Source organism: Didymella exigua, assembly GCF_010094145.1.
Source record: "Didymella exigua CBS 183.55 unplaced genomic scaffold M421scaffold_32, whole genome shotgun sequence".
Taxonomy (NCBI): Eukaryota; Fungi; Ascomycota; class Dothideomycetes; order Pleosporales; family Didymellaceae; genus Didymella; species Didymella exigua.
In genome coordinates this window covers 87888-108530 of record NW_022984806.1, presented here as the reverse complement: position 1 = coordinate 108530, position 20643 = coordinate 87888, and the positions used below count along the sequence as shown (strand labels likewise).

General features: G+C 54.5%; 9 protein-coding genes across 9 annotated transcripts; 2 read left to right on the top strand and 7 right to left on the bottom strand.

Moving 5' to 3' along the window:
* Positions 1 to 173: 173 nt before the first annotated feature.
* Positions 174 to 809, bottom strand: M421DRAFT_30931 (uncharacterized protein; the record flags this gene model as incomplete). Its single annotated transcript, XM_033589190.1, has 1 exon — positions 174 to 809. A coding segment is annotated over one exon (636 nt), but the record flags the coding sequence as incomplete, so codon positions are not given.
* Positions 810 to 1078: 269 nt separating this feature from the next.
* Positions 1079 to 3770, bottom strand: M421DRAFT_264763 (uncharacterized protein). The gene is made up of 4 exons (XM_033588725.1): positions 3102 to 3770; positions 1920 to 3051; positions 1666 to 1872; positions 1079 to 1620 (listed from the first exon to the last, which is right to left on the bottom strand). The coding sequence occupies exons 1-4, from the start codon at positions 3584 to 3586 to the stop codon at positions 1348 to 1350; spliced, it is 2097 nt and encodes a 698-aa protein (XP_033445351.1). The 5' UTR covers positions 3587 to 3770; the 3' UTR covers positions 1079 to 1347.
* M421DRAFT_424121 (uncharacterized protein) lies at positions 3694 to 4921 on the bottom strand. The gene has a single exon (XM_033593658.1). The coding sequence runs from the start codon at positions 4894 to 4896 to the stop codon at positions 3955 to 3957; it is 942 nt and encodes a 313-aa protein (XP_033445350.1). The 5' UTR covers positions 4897 to 4921; the 3' UTR covers positions 3694 to 3954.
* Positions 4922 to 6110: 1189 nt separating this feature from the next.
* Positions 6111 to 6677, top strand: M421DRAFT_94919 (acetyltransferase; the record flags this gene model as incomplete). Its single annotated transcript, XM_033598246.1, has 1 exon — positions 6111 to 6677. One exon carries the CDS (start codon positions 6111 to 6113, stop codon positions 6675 to 6677), a length of 567 nt encoding a protein of 188 aa, XP_033445349.1.
* A 556-nt stretch (positions 6678 to 7233) lies between these two features.
* Positions 7234 to 8150, top strand: M421DRAFT_103346 (sugar isomerase; the record flags this gene model as incomplete). The annotated part of the gene is made up of 2 exons (XM_033586891.1): positions 7234 to 7671; positions 7734 to 8150. The coding sequence occupies 2 exons, from the start codon at positions 7234 to 7236 to the stop codon at positions 8148 to 8150; spliced, it is 855 nt and encodes a 284-aa protein (XP_033445348.1).
* A 1678-nt stretch (positions 8151 to 9828) lies between these two features.
* On the bottom strand, positions 9829 to 11202 carry M421DRAFT_400502 (uncharacterized protein; the record flags this gene model as incomplete). Its single annotated transcript, XM_033590201.1, has 1 exon — positions 9829 to 11202. The coding sequence occupies one exon, from the start codon at positions 11200 to 11202 to the stop codon at positions 9829 to 9831; it is 1374 nt and encodes a 457-aa protein (XP_033445347.1).
* Positions 11203 to 13932: 2730 nt separating this feature from the next.
* Positions 13933 to 15243, bottom strand: M421DRAFT_70737 (uncharacterized protein; the record flags this gene model as incomplete). Its single annotated transcript, XM_033596732.1, has 2 exons — positions 13933 to 14744; positions 14802 to 15243. 2 exons carry the CDS (start codon positions 15241 to 15243, stop codon positions 13933 to 13935), a joined length of 1254 nt encoding a protein of 417 aa, XP_033445346.1.
* Positions 15244 to 15499: 256 nt separating this feature from the next.
* Positions 15500 to 17095, bottom strand: M421DRAFT_424118 (alpha/beta-hydrolase). Its single transcript, XM_033593657.1, has one exon. The coding sequence runs from the start codon at positions 17000 to 17002 to the stop codon at positions 15872 to 15874; it is 1131 nt and encodes a 376-aa protein (XP_033445345.1). The 5' UTR covers positions 17003 to 17095; the 3' UTR covers positions 15500 to 15871.
* Positions 17096 to 17516: 421 nt separating this feature from the next.
* On the bottom strand, positions 17517 to 19694 carry M421DRAFT_424117 (glycoside hydrolase family 51 protein). The gene is made up of 2 exons (XM_033593656.1): positions 19536 to 19694; positions 17517 to 19488 (listed from the first exon to the last, which is right to left on the bottom strand). The coding sequence occupies exons 1-2, from the start codon at positions 19671 to 19673 to the stop codon at positions 17548 to 17550; spliced, it is 2079 nt and encodes a 692-aa protein (XP_033445344.1). The 5' UTR covers positions 19674 to 19694; the 3' UTR covers positions 17517 to 17547.
* Positions 19695 to 20643: the final 949 nt, after the last annotated feature.

Sequence of the window (20643 nt, the reverse complement as noted above, 5' to 3'; positions counted from 1 at the left end):
CAAGACCCCTCCTTCCTCTGCAGCGCCCGCAACCGCTCCGGCGAAACGACGCTCAGGCTCAACACGCCCCCAATCACAATCCCCAGCAGCAGCACAAGAAACACCAGCCCGCGATCCGAATTCCCCTGCCCATTTCCACTCCCCCATGCCTTCGGGCCGCCCGGCGCATACTTCCCCTTCCACTTCCGCAGCGGCTCGACGCCATGCTGCTCTGCGTACTGCACACCCCTCTTCATACCGGGCATGCCGTCGACGCTGCGCGCAGACTTCCACGCCCAGTAGCGATCCATCGACTCCTTCTCATCACCGGCTTGGAATTTCTTATCCTTCTTCTCAAAGTGCTCATTCAGAATAGGCCGATGCGCGACGAAATCGTAGCGCGGGACTGAGAACCCACAGCTCGTGGCGCACTGGTGCACATCGACGACGATAACGCTGCGGCTGCCGGGGATGGTGGTGACCTTTTGCTCCTGCACGAAGCGCTCGTACTCGGGCGTCCCGTTCTCGAGCGGGCGGCCGGCGCCCCAGACCCTTACTATCTGCGGCGCGCCCTCGAACGCCATGAACATGACGCAGATGCGCCCGTTACCCGGCTCGTGCAGGTGAGCGTGCGTCTCGATGCCGGAGCCGGTCAGGTCCATGTACCAGAACTGGGTGGGGGAGAGGACGCCGAAGAAGTTCTCGCCGCCCTTGGGAGAGATGTTGATGTGGCCGTCGCCTGCAAGCGGGGCCGTGCCGACGAAGAGCATTTGCTGCTTCTTGATCCATGGGATGAGGCTGTCTGGGATGGTTTCGTAGTAGACGCCCATCGTGGCGGTGGGCTATGTGGATGTGTGAATGGCCAGTGGGCCTGATGGATGAGTGTCTCTTGGGCGATATGGCTCGAAGATATGGCTCGAAGTTAATGGCGAAAGGCGAGATGGAGTCACAGCAGCGGTGGAGAACGCCGTTTCCAGAAAAGTACTAGGGTGCAGTCAAGATCGTCCGCAGGTGTGATTCAGAATGCGTAGTCGTCCGCGGCCGATACCGGAGATCTGGACGCTGTGAAAGGCGTGTTTTGCTGTTTGTGTGAAGTGCGCTTTTTCGATCAGTCAATCAAACTGCAACAGTAACGTCGTAAATGAACACTTCGAAGATGAATCTCGTCTGCAGGGGTTCCCGACGGTTTGTTACCTAGTGCAGTGGGGTGAGTATTGGGGTTATGGGGTTATAGCCGAGGGTGTGGGTCGGGGCAGACGCTGATTGGCACTAGTCTGACTCGTGAGGATGCCGGCTGCCGACGGCACAAGATGTGACTGTGTGAGCTGCGTGGAGTAAGAATACAAGTTGTACAGTTGCAAAAAGTAACTAGCTGCTCGCATAGTCATTCCCATAGCCAACGCCCACTTCGCCCGGAAAGCTGGCCCAGAAGTCATGCGTTGCGTTCATCATGATTTCTTCCATGTCCGCATTGCTCAAATCAAACTCTTCGAAGCTAAACGTCTCATCGAGCTCCAGAGGTGCCACATTGGGCATTTTCCACGAGCGTGCATTGCTTTGAAAGCCGTTCGAAGTCGGCGTGGCCGTGGGTGGTGTTAACATAGGTTCAATAGGACCCATTGTAACGTCGAGGAACTTGTTCTGGTTGGAGTCAGCATAGCGAGACCGTGCGGCAATGAGGCCAACCTCTTGCGGTGGCGGCGAGATGACGGTCTGGACAATGGTCGTGTCAGAACCCTTGTTGCCCTCAGGCGGCTTCTGCACCGGCGAGGGCTGGAGGGCGCCGTAGTCGATCATCGCCCTTCTCAGTGCTTTGCGCTCTTCAGGCAAAGCAGGAGGGTCTTGTCCCAGCACGGAGCGATAGTAGGCTTGCATGCGCTTGATCGTCTCGAACTGGTCAAGGTTAGAGGATGCTTTGTTTCATCACAGGCAATACTGACCCATGTCGCTGCCATTGGCCATTGTGTCTTCATCTCCTTCAAGAAAGTGCAGCCTTGAATGACCCTCTCGCGCGCCCTCTCGACAATCTTTGGGTCGTCCTCGCCGCTGGGAAAGCTGAATGAATACAGCATGACGCCGACTGCTGTGTAGATGGTGAAGCCAATCCACGGCACTAGACCCCGCAGGAAGAAGACGCCGAACGTGCGCATCTCTTCAAGCATCTCCAGCACCATGGTTGCTTCCTTGAACAGCTCTCGCCGCGACGTCTTCTGCCAGCTCTTCCACGTGTCAGTGTGGGTGTTGTATGAGTTCGGCGTCTCTTCGCCCGCTGTGCCGTTCTGCTGGGGGCCGAGCACGGGCAGGTAGGCGCGGTGCAGGAACATGTAGCTCATGAAGTAGATGCTATGCATGTAGCAGTATGCCTGGCCCTGCTCGACCGCGTTGTGGCTGTGCAGGGAGAAGAGGTCGTATCGTGAGCGCTGCGGCAGGTCGCTCTTCCAGCGCTCCAGCTCGTGGACCAGCTGCTGAAACTGTGATGAGGGCGACCAAGGGAGCTCCGTCTTGAAGTCGTCGGTGCACGCCCAGCGCGCGACCTTGCCCCAGATGTTGGCCACGCGCATGCTGTACCCAATGATGCCAATGTCGCCCGTGGGCAGGGCAATCGATGGCATGTGAAGGCTGCCGTCGAGCCGCTGTGTGCAGGTCGGCTCGCCGAAGACGAAGGCGTCCTTCTCGCAGGGCAGCTGGATGGCCATGTCGGCGGCGTTCAGAGACCTCTTGCGCCCCTTGCCTCCACTCAGCAGCGAGTCCATCAGGAAGCAGGTCCACGCGGTCCGCCGGCGCACCTCGGCGTCGATGAACTCGTCGCGCGTCGGCATACGGTTCTTCGGCGTCTTCAGCTCCTGTGTCAGGTCCATGACCTCGACCAGGCGGATGGCCATGCCCAGGTAGATCCACGCGCGGCGTCCGTTGCCGGCGCCCCAGTCGTGCCCCGTAAGCATCAGCAGGGCCTGGACGCGGCTGATGCTCGGCGTCTCGAGGTCGCCCTGGAGGAGCTGACGGGCGCGGGCGGCGTAGGCATTGCTGGCATCGGTCTGCGAGCCGAAGCCGTCGGGCGCGTCTTTCACGAATCTGATGTGCGTCAGCGCGGGCTCGCAGTAGGTAGGGCGCGGTTGGCGCACCTCACGGCCAGCGCCAGCAGCGCCCACGCGAGGTACGGCGCGAGGGTGCGGTCGCGGAGGCGCCGCAGCAGCGTTGGGGCGTGGTGGAAGCTCCACTTGTACGAGCAGCGCAGGTAGCTGGTCTTGACCTCGTCCGTCACCAGGTCGAACGGGTCTAGCCCGGCGAGCAGCGCAGATGCCGCTCGCGGGCTCAGCGGCGGCGCGGCACGAGTGGGACTCGGCATGCGCGCGTCATTGCGGCCGTCACGAGGCACTGCGGCTGCTGGCGCGCTTGAGACGCCCGGCGGAGTCGCGCCGGGCGTCTCTGAAGCCTCGGACGGCCGTGGGCGTTTTGGCCTGCGGTGGATTGCTGAGGTGCCTGGCGCTGGGAACTCGCACAGCGCTGCGCGGCCGCTCTGCCGGCAGCGATCGCACGGCGGCGCGTCGTTGTGGATGCACTTTTGCTTTGCGCTGCGGCACGAGACACAGGCCACGGGGTTCCTCATCGGGGCGCGCAGTCGCTGTGCGCAATCGATGGATCCGGATGGGGAGAGCGTGTTGATGCCGTCGACTGCTGCTGCCGCTGCCCTGCCGCTGCCATCCCGTGCAGACGCGCTACGGCCGTTTACACACGGCTTCGGCCTCTTGCACCTCACCTTACCTCATCATCGTTGAGCGTGGGTGATCAACTTGCACCGCTTGCTTTGCTGTTCTGACTGAAGAAAGATTACTGATTGCGGATGGGAGAATAGAATCTAAATTTCTGGTATTTGTCGCAAAGAAACCCACATACTACGACTCTATCGAGAAGGAAATGCCGGCACAAGCGGAAGAATTGGAACTTGACAACGCTAAGGACACGCAGATGAGAAAATTAGAAAGACAACATTGGCAGCCTCTTCGCGATGAACCAAACCCAGTAGAGGGGCGCGAAATCCGCGCTCGGCAGACCGAGCGGATTGTCCGCAATGGCTCCAAGAACCAGGTCAGCGTAAAGAGTCGAGAAGAAACCAAAGACCGCAATGAAAGCCACTGAAGCGCCTTTGAATGTGTTTGCTGTGGCCAAGACCAAGCCTTTCAGCCCGCCTGTTTTATCTTCAGTGGCTGAGTGTAAGTACCAGTAGATACCGACACAAATGGGAAGCAGGATAACAGGAGCGGCGAAGCCGTAGGACAAGGTCCTCACGGTCGTGTCCTGGCGAAAGCTGGTCCAGAGCAACGAGCAAAGCCCAAACATACCAACAATCGTTCCCGCTATGAAAAGGACGAGCCATCCTAGGGGTTCGAGGCTCTTAGTCTTCGTGGACTGTCCCCGCGTGAACGGGGCTCCTGGACCCCTGTGACTGGATCTGGAGGGTTCTCTGCGGACGAGAATGCAACGGTGGATAGCAATGCACGCCATCGATACTGAGGTGACGAGTTTCCAGACACTGATCAAAACGAAATGCCAGCTGAGACGACATCGGTATATGGTTATCGTGGCGGTCGGTATGCATGTGCACAGTGAAGCAATAGATAAGAACAAGTCAAATGCCCATGTGTCAAGGTCATTCCCAGGCCAGAGAGGCACCTTGCCGACGGCTATCCACGCAAAGGTCCAATAGGTAAGAAGATGGGATATGACGCCGACTGCGCCGTACGGGAGCGCATAGCATTGGATCTCACCAGCAGGCCCGCCGGTGACGTTTGGTGTTGGTAGGAGGATGTCCGTGAAGACGTTGGGAGTCGGAGCAGCAGTAGACGTTACAATGTTGGATGCCAGTGCTAGCAGTAGCGCACTGAGTGTGGTTGAAGTGAGGACAGTTGAGAGGGCCATGGTTCATGAGGCTGGAATAATCGATGCAAGGTTTGATGATCGATGCGACAGTGTGCGGGCCGCCAGATATTTTGTATCGTCTCGACAGCGACGAGGCTGCTCGTCCTACAGTCTGTGAGTACGCCCATGTGCTTAAGATGTAAAGCTGTAAGCCAAATCGGAAAGTTCGTGGCTGTTCCTCTGTGCATTTGCAGCCCTCGCCTAAACAAAGTTCTGTGGCGTCGAGGTTGCGGCGCAGGACCTTCGGCCGCTGCTACGCCCAGTAAGTCACTTCGAAGGACTCTTCTCTTCTCCTCACGAGCTTCAGGAGTTGGAATTCAAGTAGTTGTCATTCTGCATAGACAAGCGGCCGAAAATACTTATCGGACGGGTGAAATGGCCCCAGCGTGGTCATTGACCAGGCTTTCGAGTTGCTGCTCTCTCGACTGTAGACATCAGTCCAAGTCTACCGTCTTCCAACTTTGGTCAACGCAGAATCACATATGGTGAAAGCGGTTTGCAGAATGGTGGCTCCCTGGGTGATGCTCAGAGCCGCATCCTGTGAGGCGGTGTTGTAGCCATAATAATCAGGCAGCAGGCACAGTGGAGCGCCAAAGGTGTATCTCGTCAATCTCCTGCGCGCAGAGTTGGTCCGATGCAGAATTACGGGGGGGCATGACCTACTTGGCAGAGGCTGTGGTGCATCTGACAAGAGTTGATCGGTGAAGGTGTGGAGGAGCAGCCATTCAGGTGCGGGGGCCGAACGTGTCAGCGTGCCAAAGCCGTCAGCATCGAAGTGGGTCTCCGGAGGCTGAGCGGCGAACATAGCGGACCGTCATCATTATTGTAATGAGAAACATTGTTAAGATGACGTCCGGTCAAAAAGGTACCTCGTTCCTGCAGATGGTTAGTTGATCGAGAGCGGGAGATCATCAGGCGGCTCCAACATTTCTTCCTCCACTGAGTCAGCACGGACATTGACGATTCATAGTACACCAACGGCGATACGGGCGTGTCTGGCGTATCTGAAGACAACCAGACGTTAAAGTTGACCAGTCACAATGATGAAGTGCGGCAGATTCTCCACGATCTGTCCAAGATCCGCCACAAACCGCGCCCTACCAGATACATGATTGAATAAAATTGACCTCGAGCGGCAGAAAGACCTCAGAACGCAACACGCCTCAGGCACATCCTCCACCGCCAAAGCCCACTTCAATTCTCACGTTTCGATCATGGACAAGAAGCTCTGGCAATGGAAGCACAGCGCTGGGTCGCAGGAGTTCCTTATCTCCACATCGAAGGAGCTCCTGCCGCATTCGTTCGTACAAGAAGCCTTTGCGGACAACGGCATGTTCTGGGCCAAACCCATGTCCGCAGAAAACTTGAAGATCATGCTCGACAACTCCTGCACTCTTGGCCTGTATAGGGTGGAGAGCGATAGGTCGCTGATACCTGTCGGCATGGCGCGCCTGGTCACGGATTTTATTACGCTTGCGTACCTAACCGACGTCTTTGTGAAGGATGACACGCGCGGCTTTGGTTTGGGGAAATGGATGATCCACTGCTGCAGGGAGATCGCACTTGACATCCCCGAGCTGCGATTCATGGTGCTATTGACGGGCTCTGAACAGGCGCAACAGCTGTATCGACGCGAGTGTGGAATGGAAAGATTTGGAGACGAGCACGCACTGGCCGCTATGGGAGCTAGGAGGCCAGCCTTGGAAACATGCACTCGGAGCACGAAACTGGCCGAAGTGGATGCTGCCTCGAAACACCAAAGCACCGGCAACGCCGCGTAAGATTACGCGCATGATCGACTGTGCACACAGATCGCAATATTTGGTGCCGCAGCAACGTGCACTGATGGTTGGTCTCGATGCATGACATCGCGTTGTGTTGTTTCTGGTTTAGCGAGGGGCTCTTGTCAGGAGCGCTGAAGGGTAGGCGCGAGTCCGTGTGCTAGCGTCGATGCCGCCATCAATTTGTCGAAGGGTTCGCCGAAGGGTTCTCTGACAACTACCGAATCAGGTAGACTAGGTCAGAATATCGCCTGGAAGCCAACAGGTGGGCTCAGGAAGCATTAATAATGGATACGGCTCCCTCCTATCCGCAGCCACACCCTTTGCATCTCGTCTCTCAGCACCATCCACCCAGCAGCTTGTTTCTACAGTCGACGGCGTCATTGACTATCCAGGAACTTCCGCCTCGAACTCCCATCACCCCGACGCTTCCCGGTAGCGCCTCAGCATTTGGAAGCTTTCAAGTTATTTGGAGCTACTCATTTCTCGATCGTATATCTTTGTCACAGTCTCGCTGCTTCTGTTCAACTAGATTATTCCCAAGCAGCCCGAAACCATGGCAGCTATCATCGATAACACACAGCAAGCGCCGCTATCGCCTGTCTCACAGAAGCGGAAACGCGCGGATTCGGAGACTGCTCCTCTGAGCCCCCCACTTTCCGCGAGTCCTGCGTCCCCGTGCTCAGTGCCAACAATTGCTGAGGGGACGCGTCTACTGTCACGCGCCGTCAACGTCCTCTCGACAGCCGCAACCGCTCTTTCACAAGTCAGCACCTTATACGAAACAGATCCTGTGGCCCGAGAAGGTTTGCTCCGGGCAGTTGACTTGGTTACCAATCTCAATGAGGCTGGTGGCAAGCTTATCATTTGCGGTGTGGGCAAGAGCGGTCTAGTGGGGCAAAAGATGGTCGCGACCATGAAGAGCCTTGGGATAGGCTGCTCTTTCATGCATGCGGCCGAGGCAATCCACGGCGACCTCGGAGATATTAGAAAGGTATTGCGCGCCACTGCTGGCATGTCACAAGTCGGACCGACATGTTTACTAACATGAAACAGACCGATGCCATCATGTTTATCTCATACTCTGGCAAGACTGGCGAGCTCATGGCTCTGCTCGACCACATACCTGCGCACACGCCTATTATCGCTATTACCTCGCACACGCACCCTTCAAACTGCCCGCTCTTGGACGAACGCCCTGACGCCATCCTGCTCCCTGCACCAATTCACGAGCTCGAGGAAGTCTCCTTCGGCGTCTGTGCGCCCACAACCTCGACGACCGTGACGATCGCCGTCGGAGATATGTTGGCCCTTACTGCAGCTGAGGCGATGCACCAAGAGGAGACCAAGAGCGTCTTCAAGAGGAACCATCCTGGAGGCGCCATCGGGGCCAAGGCGCGGCGTCTTAACGACCATACCAAGGAAGATACCGTGAGCAAGCACGACGGCATGATCACACCGCCAGCTTTTTGAAGCATACCTTGACACAGTTGGAACTATATTGTCTCGTGGACCAGCTCATGGAGCATGCCACATCAAAGAGACGCTGTACATTGTGCTAACATAGGTTACCCACATCTACACTCGGCACCCACGTGCTTTCAGACGCAGAGCCGTGCCGCTGCGTCTCCAGCCTTTCAAGAAGATACCCAGACGCCAGCAAGTGCAGTGCAGGACACGCATCATTGTTGTCGGACACAAGAACGATGTGTAACGACTTCTAAACGAATATATTGGTGTACAAGCGAGGCGCATGTGAAAGCTTTCCCATTTAAATTGCATTCAATTAGACGGACTTGAGTTCCTAATTTGTGCCCCTCCCTTCTCGCACTCACTAGCTGTGCGCTACACCAAGCATGTTTATGCAAGCTTTATTCATCGTTACTGATCGATATTCATGATAACAGGCAGAATATTGTTCGCCAGTTGGTATAGCTACGTCAGATGCGTCTGATCCATTAGACGACGCCTACGGTAAGCGCTCAATGATTTCGGTACCTCGCCGATTGATTCGATGGTGTCATGACTTATAGTACAAACGTCACCAAGCCTCCAGTCTAGCATGGGCGGTACGCTACCTGGTCGCATCCAAGATACAATGTACACTCCCTCTAGAAACACCAACAAATTCGGAAACGATCTGCGTATCTATTGGCATTGTCACTGCCAAGAGTGCCCTAACAGGCCTATCCTGCATCGCGTCTTTGAATCCCTACTGGACGTGCGCATCGATCCGACCAGCAAATTCATAACCCAACCGTGCAACCAGAATTGAGCAGATCAAGGACGCCAAGTCGTGCGACAGGGGAGGTGCGGGTTTTACGGCCAGTGCGTGGAAATGAAGGTACCTGTCCAGCCCAGCCCTGCCTTAGCAAAAGGCTAAACAACGTTGTTTCAGCTGATATTAATGCGCTTGAAACGATCAAAGCCGAGTCAATCTTCGACACAGGTTTGCTTCTGATAGACGACCCACTCATGACCCTGGGAGATACAGTGGGTTTGTTCCTAAGGGAAGTATCACACCACCGCAGACATGGCTCTGGCATCGTTGTCCGATACTTGTTACCGCGCATTGTAATCTTTCGACGCTCCATGGAGAACAAGTCGATGGGCAATGGCTCCTGGCCATATTTTTGCAGGCGGTCCTTTCATCGGCCTATCTGCTATGCAAAGGCTTGTCCACTGCCATGCTGCGAGGCTACAAATAATCGACATACCCCTCTGTGCACAAAATTTTTAGGGTTGATGGCGCAGGCAAAGGGTCTTAGTCATACGGGTTTGTTTTCCTTACATTTCTCCTACATCTACATCTTCAGTATCCTCGCCAAGTCCTCTACTTGGAGTTCTTACAATCTCGTCCTCAATTAGCCCCACAGCCAATCTTGCGACTGATCATCTTCATGGACTTCGTTGCCATCCTCGTAGTCGAACATGGACGTCGTATCGAAGAAGGATCGTGCAGAGCGCCAGCCATCTGTGGGAGAATCAGCATCGATCCTTGGGAAGGAGGGTCTGTTGATAGCTTACCAGAAATGCCTTCGACAAAGCGGAGCCGAGTTTCATTACTGCGCTGGCAGTCCTTGCGGCAAACACAGCGTGGTGGCCTGCCATCCTGTTAGCTCCTATGGTTATGTCATCAGGCGCGAAGAGCTTACAGGTATTCGACATCGGTTGCCAGAACTGCCTCGGCAGTAGCGACTTGATCGAAATCGTGAGGCACTCCTGTACGCTCCCGCTCCAGCAGAGATTCCCAGTTCTGCTTCTGCGGGTTCCTGATGCAGCCAGTGAGATTTAGTCTGGCGATGTGCTTGATGTGAGGAAAAGCAAACGTCATGATCCAGTCGATCATGACGCTCTGACACGCTGTTTTCTGCGTCTCTTGACCCCAAGGGTGATCAGCCCATCCATCGTCGGGGTCTCGGAATCGTATGCTAAGGCGAGTCGTGTTGGCGAGTTGGGCAAGGTAGGGCCCTCTTGCCTCGGTGATCACCTGGTGGAGAGGAAGGTCGAAGGGAGTGTCGATCCCAAGGAAACGCAGCCAACCTCCCATTGTGAAGCTGAGTTCGATACGGCCCAGGACGTTAAACTGTTGTGCTGCTCCGACCCTCGAGCACATTGCAAGTACAAAGTTCTGGTTGTCAACAAAGCACTTTACCGGCCCGTTCCAGCCTGCCTCGAGAGCCTCCTGCTTGAGCCACTTGCTGGCAAGCAACAGATTGGTGTTGGGAAGATAGACCCTGGCATGAACTTCAGTAGATATCTCGTAGCGGTACGTGGCATATTCCCCGTTCATGAGCTTGTGCCCCGTGCGGCCGCCAGTGTAGCCGACGCCCATGAAGATGCATGCGCTCTCGCACTGCGGCACTGGAGGCCATGTACAGGGGCATGTCTTGGTGAGCTCGCTCAGAGGATAGATTTCGCCCTCAGGAGCGATCGCATACTGGAGGACTATACGGCGGAGCTCGGCCGGCAGCCTCCAAAGATCGAAAGAACGTTTATTACGCTTGTTCCAGAAGTACTGGATGGATTCAGGCGTACGCTCCCACATGGCCTTGCTTTTCTCAGCCAAATTGACAAGCCATTGGCGGATCGGGACCCATTCGCCTGAGATACGAACGTGGATCTTGCTGACATCTAGGGCACCTTGATGCGGTTTGACTGAGATGGGAACGGTTGCAGGGAACTCCTCATATTCCTGCGTGAAGGTATACAGCTTCGTTTCCCGAGTTTCGTTAGATGGCCAGATCGGCGGCGAGTCTATGGTTTGAAAGACTCGAAAGTTGGCATTGCACATTGCGACGCCGTGTTCAAGGCCGTTCATCAAGTCACGGATAGTTCTCTTGATCAGCCGTATAACCGGATCACGCTGGGGACGTGGTGGTTTGAAAGAGTACGTGTAAGTGTAGCGATCTCTCTTGTAACGCCAATCGGGTGGTTGGAGAAGTGTGGTGAAGTTTCGAATGAAATCACGATTCTGGCTTGGGACGCGATGGTGGAGCTGTTCGCGTCTCTGTAGGCGAGCCATCTTGGGAGTAAATGTGATCGGCTGAAAAAGAGTGTATATGTTTTCTTCAAGCCCTGCAGTTCTGGAATTTGATCGGAGACACAAAGTTGCGCTTCAGAAATATCGACAGTACGTCCTTTGTGCAAGACGGGTACGAATAATCCCCTTATCGACCCGCACCCCCGCTCGCGAACCAGAGTGAGAGAGCGAAGCGAAACGGGGACCGCACACATTTTGGCGTGATATTCACCCCTCTGTCCGGCTTGAGGTATAAGTGACTTTGTGCAAGAGTTGTTCACGAGCTGGAGATCGGTCAGCTTCGTTGTCGCCCAGTAGGATACCAGTGACCTTCATCGAAGTGGGGTTTGAAAACATCGAGTTCGACCAGATTGATATATTGTGCATTGGTAATCAACTATTATGCGGTCCTTACAGGTGTTGCAGAACATGTAGCCAGCGATCTAAACCGACATCAACGTTGGTGCCGTTAGAATCAGTACATACAGTTCCTTGAAACACGTGACCGTCACATATTTTGTAGAGATATATTGTAACTGCCTGGTGCAGTGTCGGGTGGAGGCTGGGATCAACAATTGTATTGCTATCTGTTGTCGTGTTGTGATGATTGTGTACGGAGCTCTCAGCTCTGAGGTAAGTGCACTTGCCCACTGGGCGGTACCTTCTACAACAAGATATCATGTGACTTCACCCGCGTGGTTACATATATACATACGTCGTGCTAATTGAGGCTCCTGCTGCCATCGAGACGTCGCGGACTGGGCATTGTAGCAGCTGCTCTGTGTGCTTGATATGAGATACAGGACACTTGGCCACACGCAATGCAGTAACATAGTGATATAATTGGCGTGAGTAGTGCGCTCTGTGCTCACAAAATGACACGCTCGGTTTATAATTCTCTGGTCACTCGATTCGATCCTGGCCTTTCGAGGTCGTTAGGATAACCTGGCTCTTCTTCTCACTTGGCTGGTGCACTGGTAAGCTCTCGAGACACTCACCCGACCCTAGCAAACTCGAGGACAGCATTAAAGGAAAGTGATGCAGGGTGAAATTGTGGTCTTGTCAGCTTCTTCGCACATCTCTTCATGTACGCTCTCTGTCCGATTCGCAGTGCTTGCAACAATGCGGAGCCCCTGCTTGTGTTGTTGGTCACTGACAGGTTCGTCGTCTGAAACAATCCAGTCGTCGGAAAGAGTCGATACAAGCACGCTTCAAGCTCCCACGCAGTACAGAAACCGATGGGTTTGCGAAATGGTTGTATCAACCACTAATTGTATATTATCAGACTCTAATAGCTCTTGTACCCACTCGAGGTGAGTCAGCCTTTGGTGGCCACCCAACTTGAAGTACCCGGGCTGCAATTTCTCAAAAATACCAGCAGGGCCATACTTCTTGCTGACCTGCCGCAACTTCGCCTCGTTTGCCGCACCGTAGCCTGCAACAGGGTCCTACCACGGGCTCGCGTAGTTCATGTACAAGTAATCCCCGTGCTTCACCGCTGCCTTTGCAGCAGCAATGGCACGACCCTTGATGGTCGCAGCGAATCTGTGGATACGAGAGTCATCAGCAGTATTAGACCACTTGAGGCCGGTGAGAAGATCCATGAGGGGTTCGTCAGCGGCAGACAAACCGAGCGCGTTGCCGCCGCGAAGCGTCATCTTCTCGAGGATAGGCTCAGTGATGATCTGGAAGGAGATGGCAGGAATCAGGTCAGCGGCGTCGATTATGGCGTTCACTGCCTCCTGCCTGAGGCGCGTCTTAGCTTTCTCGCCATGTCAGTGTGCATTTCGCCATACCAAAAGTCTATAGGATGGGTAGAGTCTCCAATTGCTTCTTGTACCTTTGGGCGACAATGGCGTCAGACGTAGTCGCCTACATACGGTTCATGGTTTTCAAGACTCTGTTCTTCTGGTTGTCACTGTGGCTACTCAAGCTGTCATTGCTGGCGCTGTACAAGAGGCTTATAATGAGTGTTCCGACGGCCTTCAACTTCTGCTCAACAACAATTCAGCCTTTACTGCGTATCTGCTGTTGCTAACGACGATTTGTAGTCTCTAGTGGGTTGGGCAGTGTCTTACTTCTCATCTTGGCCCGACTTCGCAGCGTCGATGCAGACCGGGGAATATTTAGGGACACGTAGTCTGCGCGGTCAGCTGGTCAATTTTTACGCTTCGTATGCCGTCGAGATCTGATCTTGAGGCTCCCTTATCACTGGCCGCTAGCTAAAACAACAGATGTGTTCCTACGCATCCAACCGGTCTGGAAACTCCATATTCATGAGCAAGGCAACACTAGTAGGACATCAATACCTGCCTATTATTCAGCACGGGCACGGACGCAAGTCGCCTCGAGAATTCGCACCAACAGCATTCGGGAGTTGTCCAATGGAGTAAGCCATCCATTCAAGCCACGCATGCTCTGTCAGTCTGGAGTCTGGCTCGGCGACTCTTTGCTCGATGTGCTGCTTGGAACTCATCCTTTTGTCACGATTGCAAGCTCAAAGAGTTTTCATTCATCTGTCGTTATTTTTCTTTCATTCCCGTCCGCTACGTCAGTGCACGAAAACTTTCGAACCCAAAATACATCCTGGTACCCTACTGCGCGGGCTGACACAAAAGAAGCGCAGGCATACGCAGCGACGGATGATGACTAGGGTTTTGCAGGTGGCTGTGTTGATTGTATGGTTCACGCTTCAGCTTTTGTAAAACTGTTGGGAGCGTCCTGCTCCCATCTTCATGTCTGTCTCCCTTCCTGTCCTTCTTCACCAGCTAGCAATGGCCTGCTTTCCTCGTCTCCAACCTTCGCCTTCTCCTCCTTCGTCACGGTATTTTTCTGCAGTGTAATCCATATCGCGGCACCGATAATAAGTGCCGCACCTCCAAAGCTTTCGATAGGTGGTGTCGTACCCCAGATCACTCGCTCAATGATCAGAGCAAGCACAAGTTGCAAGTACATCAGGTTCGTCGCTCGACCCGCTTTCTCCCTCTGCAATCCCTCTGTGAGCAGAAACTGCAGGAGAAAGCCAGTCAACCCAATAATGGCAATCAACCCCCACTGCCCAGCGCTCTCGGGCATGACGAAGTGCAAATCCGGATGAACTAGAAGCGCAGCCGCAGACCCTACCGTCGCGATAGCAGCGAAGTAGTTCACGCTAATGAGCGAATGCGCCCTCTTGCCGATGACGCGGATACTCGCATACGCCAACGACGCGCCGAAGGCGTTAAGGACGGCTGCGAGGACAGCAAACGTACGCTGCGTCGGTGAGATGGGTGCTGGCGTTGTCTTGGGCGAGGACATGACGTCCATCAGCGTCCTGATTACTGCATCGGCTTCAGGCTGCCCGTTGATGGGGTCCAGAGGGGGGTTAGGGAAAAGCCATGTTGGGCGCGCGACGAGCAGGACACCACTGAAGGCTACTAAGGCTGCGAGTGCTTCGCGTACGGTGAAGGGTTCGCGGAGCCAGATGAAGCAGACCAATGCTGTGAGAGTGGGGATCATGAAAGTTATGACCGTGGCGTCGGATATGTTTATCCATGACAATGAGTCTGGGTATATTAGCATTTTGATGTTAATGTATAGACGAGAAATGAGCGAGAGCGTACAGTAAAGTCCAAATAAGCCGATGAATCCACACGTCCCGCGCAGAACAAGTAGCCATCTGATGCCTCTCGCTCCTAGCGGAAAGTCAGGAGTCTTGTGCCACATCATATACAACATGCCGATCACAGTCGTGCACGACATACGAATGAATATGATCTGCATGGCGTGGAACTTCGTCTCGTAGCCGGTCGCGAGAAGTTTTGCTGCTGTGTTCATGATGGAGCCACACGTCTGTGCCAAGAAGACCAGCACAAGACCAAAATTCCTTTCGTAGAAAGCATGCAGGTTTTGTCTCACGGTGCGGGTGTGGTGTGCGCATGCCGGGTCATCTTTTTGCAGCCTTTCCTGCTCTTCCTCCGGAATTGGTTCTGCCGGAACTTCTTGCAGAGGGTCATTCTGTACGGGTGGTACTGGTGGCGTTGAGGCTGTCGTTCCGTAGGCCATGATGTCTCAGAACAATACAATTTGAGACGCCACGAAAATGTTGGGAAGAACAAGAGTGATGTTGAGGTTTGAACGGACACGAATAGTCACGGGAAGAAATCTTGTGACGGCCTGCAGATGCTGAGGACCCACTTTTGCCGGTCGCCGCGCCTACCGGTAGCAACCGTCAAGCTGCCAAGCACGTACGAGACGCTAAGAAATGCTATTTCTTCAGACACCGGAACATATTTTGCGATAGATACAACTTTCTCGACGGTTCTCTAGTTAGAAATACATGCTTTACCAATCTAGGGTTCCTCTACAGAGTCGTGTCGCGTCTATTCCATCCACCTTAAAGGTTCCTCTTTCACAATTGACCATTCATTGCCCGTTCACAGCCTCATTCTCAGCCTGCATCTTCAAACCCCTCCTCATCATCTCATACAGACTATCGAAGAATCTTCGTTGACAGCAATCCTGCCGAGGACAGCTAAACGCACGAACATCACAAAGGAATACTGACTCAAGAACTGAGGTTGTCAGTGTGGGTTCATGGTTTTCTGATGTTGTGCTTCTCGAATGATGCTACCCTGCCAAGCCCAGCTGCTTTACCTTCCTCGTCATCAACAGAGTCAGGCAAAGCAGTCGCCTACTTCCTCTTGCTACTTAGCCACGTACCGGCCCTCTTCGCACATGCCGTGGCCTCATCATGGAAGCCATTTATATTTCCAAGCAGAAGAATATCATGAGGCACCTTCTTCTCGACATCCAACGTGACATCGTTCCCTTCCCCCTTCATTTTCCCTGCCCACTCGCAATCATCGAAGTACAGAATTTCCCCACCCCCTGTATTAACAAAAATCGGGACCTCTGTCTTGAACGTCTTGCCCTTGTGACTGACATATGGGTGTGAAAGAAGTGCTCTCCCAGCGGCGCCAGCATACGCGTCCGAACCCCAGAGGGTGAAGGGAAGTGACAGGTAATCGGTCACATAGTTAGGGTTGTCGGTCACGAAAGACCCGGACGTGTCCGAGGGGTCGATCCAGGGGCTCCAAAGCAGTGCGGCGCTTGGGTTTGGGAGTTTCAGCTCCTGCCCGAATTCGCTGATGTAGCGGAGGATAGAAATGGAGGCGTTTCCGCCCGCGCTGTCGCCCGAGAGGATGATGTCTGAGGGCGAGATGCGTAGGTCGTTCAGCAGGTAGAGGTACGCGGTCAGACTGTCTTGCAGGGCTGCGGGAAACGGGTTCGATGTCTTCGATGCCGGGAGCGAGGAGATGCGGTATTGCGGCATGAGGATGTGGGTCGCACCAATGTGCTTTTGCAGCAGCTTCGCAAAGTAGCCTGATGCTTGGGTGCGGCCGTCGCCCGAGACGTATGCGCCGCCGTGAATGTGCAGGACGACTTTGAGGTTTGTCTTATCGGACGATGCGGTCAGAGGCGCCGGGTACCATGTCGCACCTATCTCGACGGGCTGGACATCGTTGTTGATGCGAAGGGGCCCTTTGTACTGGTCTCCACCCGCAGGCTTGATGCGCACGAAGCGCTCCTTCTCGGCGCCCGGTGTGAGTGGAGTCGACGTGTTGACTTGGATGCTGGCGACGTGGTAGACGAAGGCGAAGATGAGGCGCGTAGTCAGTGCCTGACGAAATGTCCATTCGGGGTGCTGGCGGCCGTAACTGGTGAGGTACTTGACGATGAAAAGGGGGAGTCGCAGGAGCTCGAAGCCCAGTGCGGCAAGCACGTAGGTGCCCTTGAAGGGTTGCCAGTGCAGAAGAGCCATCACTAAAGTGCATAGGGGAAAATAAATCCCCCAGAAGCGGGGCTCATGGTGGTCTATATCATGGCGACATATCGTGCTAGCTGTTGCTACTTCGTACGAAGGTCGACGTCGATCCAGGAGTCGAGCCGAGGTACCGGTATGTATGCCAGCTAGCGCCACACACCTTAACGCTAGGCGCTGCGAGGTGCTTCAGCAGGATCACGGGTCATTATTGCGTCCATTTGATGCTGTGACCTGGTGTTGTTTTCTTGCTTAATCAGCATTTCTATTTACTCGTAGCTAGTAGCAACTGGCCGGCGTCAGCCGTATCAAGACGGCAAACCGCGACGGTCGACGCAGAATGACCCTGTTTGTTGCTTCATCAGCATATTTGGACTCAGTCAACACCATCATCCAAGCGACCTGTCCTGTGAGTGCTATGGTAGTTATGAGATACTTGCGGTGATTCCCAGCACATATCTAGTCTAAGGAGTGAGCTCATCATGATTGATACTTTTGTATTTGCAATCCAGAGGTCTGATCGACATCTACAGACAGTCTGCTCGCTACCACCGCCTCTGAAATCTAGGAATTGGCATCCTCTTGGCCTTCTTGTATCGGGTAGAGCCTCCAACAGCAACCCCAGTGTCCAGAACAGCAACACTCAATTGCGGCAAGCTAAACTCGAAAGCACCATTGGCATCTGCAGTCAACTCCTTAGTGGTAGTGTCAACAATTTGAACACCAGTTCGAGGGTCGTTATAAGCATATGGGTCGCCCACAGAGTTAGTCAGGTAGGTCAGCTGCGCCTTAGCACCAGCCTGGACACCCTCGAACTGGACGGTGATAGGAACCGAGGCGTTATCGGTGGTGTTGTAGACAGCGCCCTTCCAGACGAGCGCGCCATTACGGGCCTCGTCCTTTCCGGCACCCCAGTAGACGGGGCCGTAGCTGGAGTTGGAGGTCGTGGGAAGAGTGTGTGAGATGGGGTGGTGCGCGAACAGGCTCCAGCAGTACCACGTGACGGCACGGGTCGTCTGATTAGCGTCGGCAGTGAACTGAATCAGGGTGATAGGCCACTGGAAACGGTTCTCGTTCTTTAGAACGGGGGCGTAGAAGGTACCGGGGATGCGGTCAGAGTTGCGCTCGTACCCAATGAGGGAGACAGCTTCACCAACGGCGCCGATCCACCAGGGGTACTTGTAGAGAGGACCACTCCAGCGGGGAGGAGTGGCGCCGTTGACGTGGGTTGCCGCGACTTCACCAATGATGTGACCGATGTCATTGTCGAAGCGGTCAAACTCCTCAACTAGCTCATCGGGCTCGCGGTAGGGGTGGTAGTCACCAATGGCATCGGCGGGGTACTTGATACCGTCTGTCAGATTAGGGCCGGTGGTGGCACCTTCGGGGGCAGGGTCACTGGTGGCAGCAGAGCCGATGACCTGGATCTCGGGGTACTTGGCCTTGATGGCGTCGTGGAACATGATGAAACGATACGCCTTGTAAGAATCCCATCCTCCGGGGAAACCGGCGAGCCAGTCCTCGTTACCGATCTCGACGTAGTTCAGCTCGAAAGGCTCTGGGTGGCCGAGAGCAGCGCGCTTAGCACCCCACTCGGTGTCGACTGAGCCGCGGATGAATTCAATTTCGTTCAGGGCGTCGTCAATGAAAGGCTGGAGATCCTCCTTAGGGGTGACATCGCCGTTGAGAGCGAGGCCAGCCCAGACGCCAATAACGATCTGGAGGTCCATGTCCTCAGCCCACTCGAGGTACTCCATCATACCAAGACCGTGAGTTTGCTGATAGCCCCAGACACCCTGGAAGCCTGGACGCTCCTTGAGCGGACCAAGGGTATCCTTCCAGTCCCAGTAGGTGCCGTTATCAAGACCCTCAAGCATGTTACCGCCCGGAAAACGAAGGAAGTGGGGGTTCATCTGAGCAAGAGCCTCGGCGATATCAACGCGGAGACCATTCTTGCGGTCCTTATATGTAGGGGGGAACAGGCTGATGAGGTTGAAGTCGAGAGATCCGCTCTGGGTGCCCTTGGGGTCGAAGGTGATAGCAAAGGTGTTGTTCGAGTTAGGAGCATCCTTTTCGGGGGTAAGCTCAAATGTGTGCTCGGTCCACTCAGAGGCAACAGACTTCGACTCGACCTCGACGGAGCCAAAAACGTCGTCAGTCAGGTTCGACTGCAGCGAAGCTGTGAATGCGCCAATGTAAGCACCCTTGACCCAGAACGATCCGGTGTACTTGTGAGACCTGACATCCATGCCCCAGTACCCCTCGTTCTCGAAGCCAACCTTGCCAACACTGCTGTTGCCAGCGGCGACCTTCATGGACGCGGGCAGAGCCGTGGAGAGGGGCCCACTGCCATTGTTGATAGTAAGGCTAGCACCGTTTATGGGGAAATAGTGAGCCGTGGAGACCGGGAAAGCCCTGCTGTACTGGAACGCACGGTTCTGAATCAACTCAGCGTAGATGCCACCATCGCCCGAGTTGTTTATGTCCTGGATTCGTTAGGAAGATTCCATGCATGTAGTTATCCGAGGTTTACCTCGTGGAGAAAGCCGTAGCCGTAGGGGTGACCAAATTTGCCAGTCTGGTTACCGCCATCAGATTTGACGGCAACGTCAACAGCGCCGACAGCTGCGACTGCAGAAGCTGCGAGGAACGCCTTCAAAAAGAGCCTCATACTGACAGTTTTGAAGATCGATGCTCACAAAGTGAAGATCGAACAACCCGTCCGAGCCTCTGTATTTTGTAGCTCGGCCGGTGTGCCATGCCAGATCATCCGGGACTTGGCAATGCAACTGTGAATTTGCCGTGATGATCACCACAAGAGTTTGCTTTCACAACCATGCCGGATCTGGGTACTCGGGGTAGTAGTTCCCGTGGGCACACACGCCTGTCAACCTCTTAAGTGGCGTCAAGCTTCAGCCATTGGAGGAAGTGCGGCGCCTCTATTTGGCGGAGTAATGTAACTATTCCAGTTCCTCGCGCGCCGTTCCTGAGGATCCATGTCGATCGGGACGAACCCCTCTTACAGTGACGTGATACTCAGTGTGCAAGCTGGGCGTGACTGGGATCACTGGAGGGCATCCGCCAATTTAGAACCGCGAGCCTCGTAGCGCAACGGTCGCGCCATCGTCTGTGTCAATACTTTCGCGGAGATTGTGGAGAAGTTGGGGAAGCATCGCGGAGATGTCGCCGAATTGCCAAGTCAAGCTCGCAGTCTCCCCGATTGCCTCACATTTAGTTCTGCCGAAAAAGGCCCATCGAGCTTTCAGCGCACAAGCTGTCGTCCGGTGTGCATAGCGCACCTATTTATGTAAGTCTCGATGAAATGGAAGTTCAGATGGCAGGAGCAGCGTTGAAAGAGCAGGTGCTGTTGAATTACGTAGCGGCTCGGCAACGAAGGAGGATCGAGCCACATCTAGCAGCGAACGAAGTTGATGTCAACAACGTTGCACTGCACGTTGTTCTCGCGGTGTATTCAGCTCTAATATATCGTAGGAAATTTCTCTGCTTTTGATCTGCGTGCAGTCTGAAGCGAGGCATATTGACATGGGGCATTTTCGATCATTTGCGAGTAGCCACCACAGTTGGTACACTTACGCACAGCTCGAGCGCAAACGAAAAAGCGGCAAATCATTAACTATCCC

Bases quoted from the DNA above. Each gene is read 5' to 3' on its own strand.
- M421DRAFT_264763 (XM_033588725.1), bottom strand. From the start codon at position 3,586: ATGAGGAACCCCGTGGCCTGTGTCTCGTGCCGCAGCGCAAAGCAAAAG. The intron at 1,873-1,919 runs GTCAGTATTGCC...AACCTTGACCAG, and splicing joins GGCCAATGGCAGCGACATGG to TTCGAGACGATCAAGCGCAT. The intron at 1,621-1,665 runs GTTGGCCTCATT...GACTCCAACCAG, and splicing joins TCTCGCCGCCACCGCAAGAG to AACAAGTTCCTCGACGTTAC.
- M421DRAFT_424121 (XM_033593658.1), bottom strand. From the start codon at position 4,896: ATGGCCCTCTCAACTGTCCTCACTTCAACCACACTCAGTGCGCTACTG.
- M421DRAFT_424118 (XM_033593657.1), bottom strand. From the start codon at position 17,002: ATGGCTCTTCTGCACTGGCAACCCTTCAAGGGCACCTACGTGCTTGCC.
- M421DRAFT_424117 (XM_033593656.1), bottom strand. From the start codon at position 19,673: ATGAGGCTCTTTTTGAAGGCGTTCCTCGCAGCTTCTGCAGTCGCAGCT. The intron at 19,489-19,535 runs GTAAACCTCGGA...TAACGAATCCAG, and splicing joins GCTACGGCTTTCTCCACGAG to GACATAAACAACTCGGGCGA.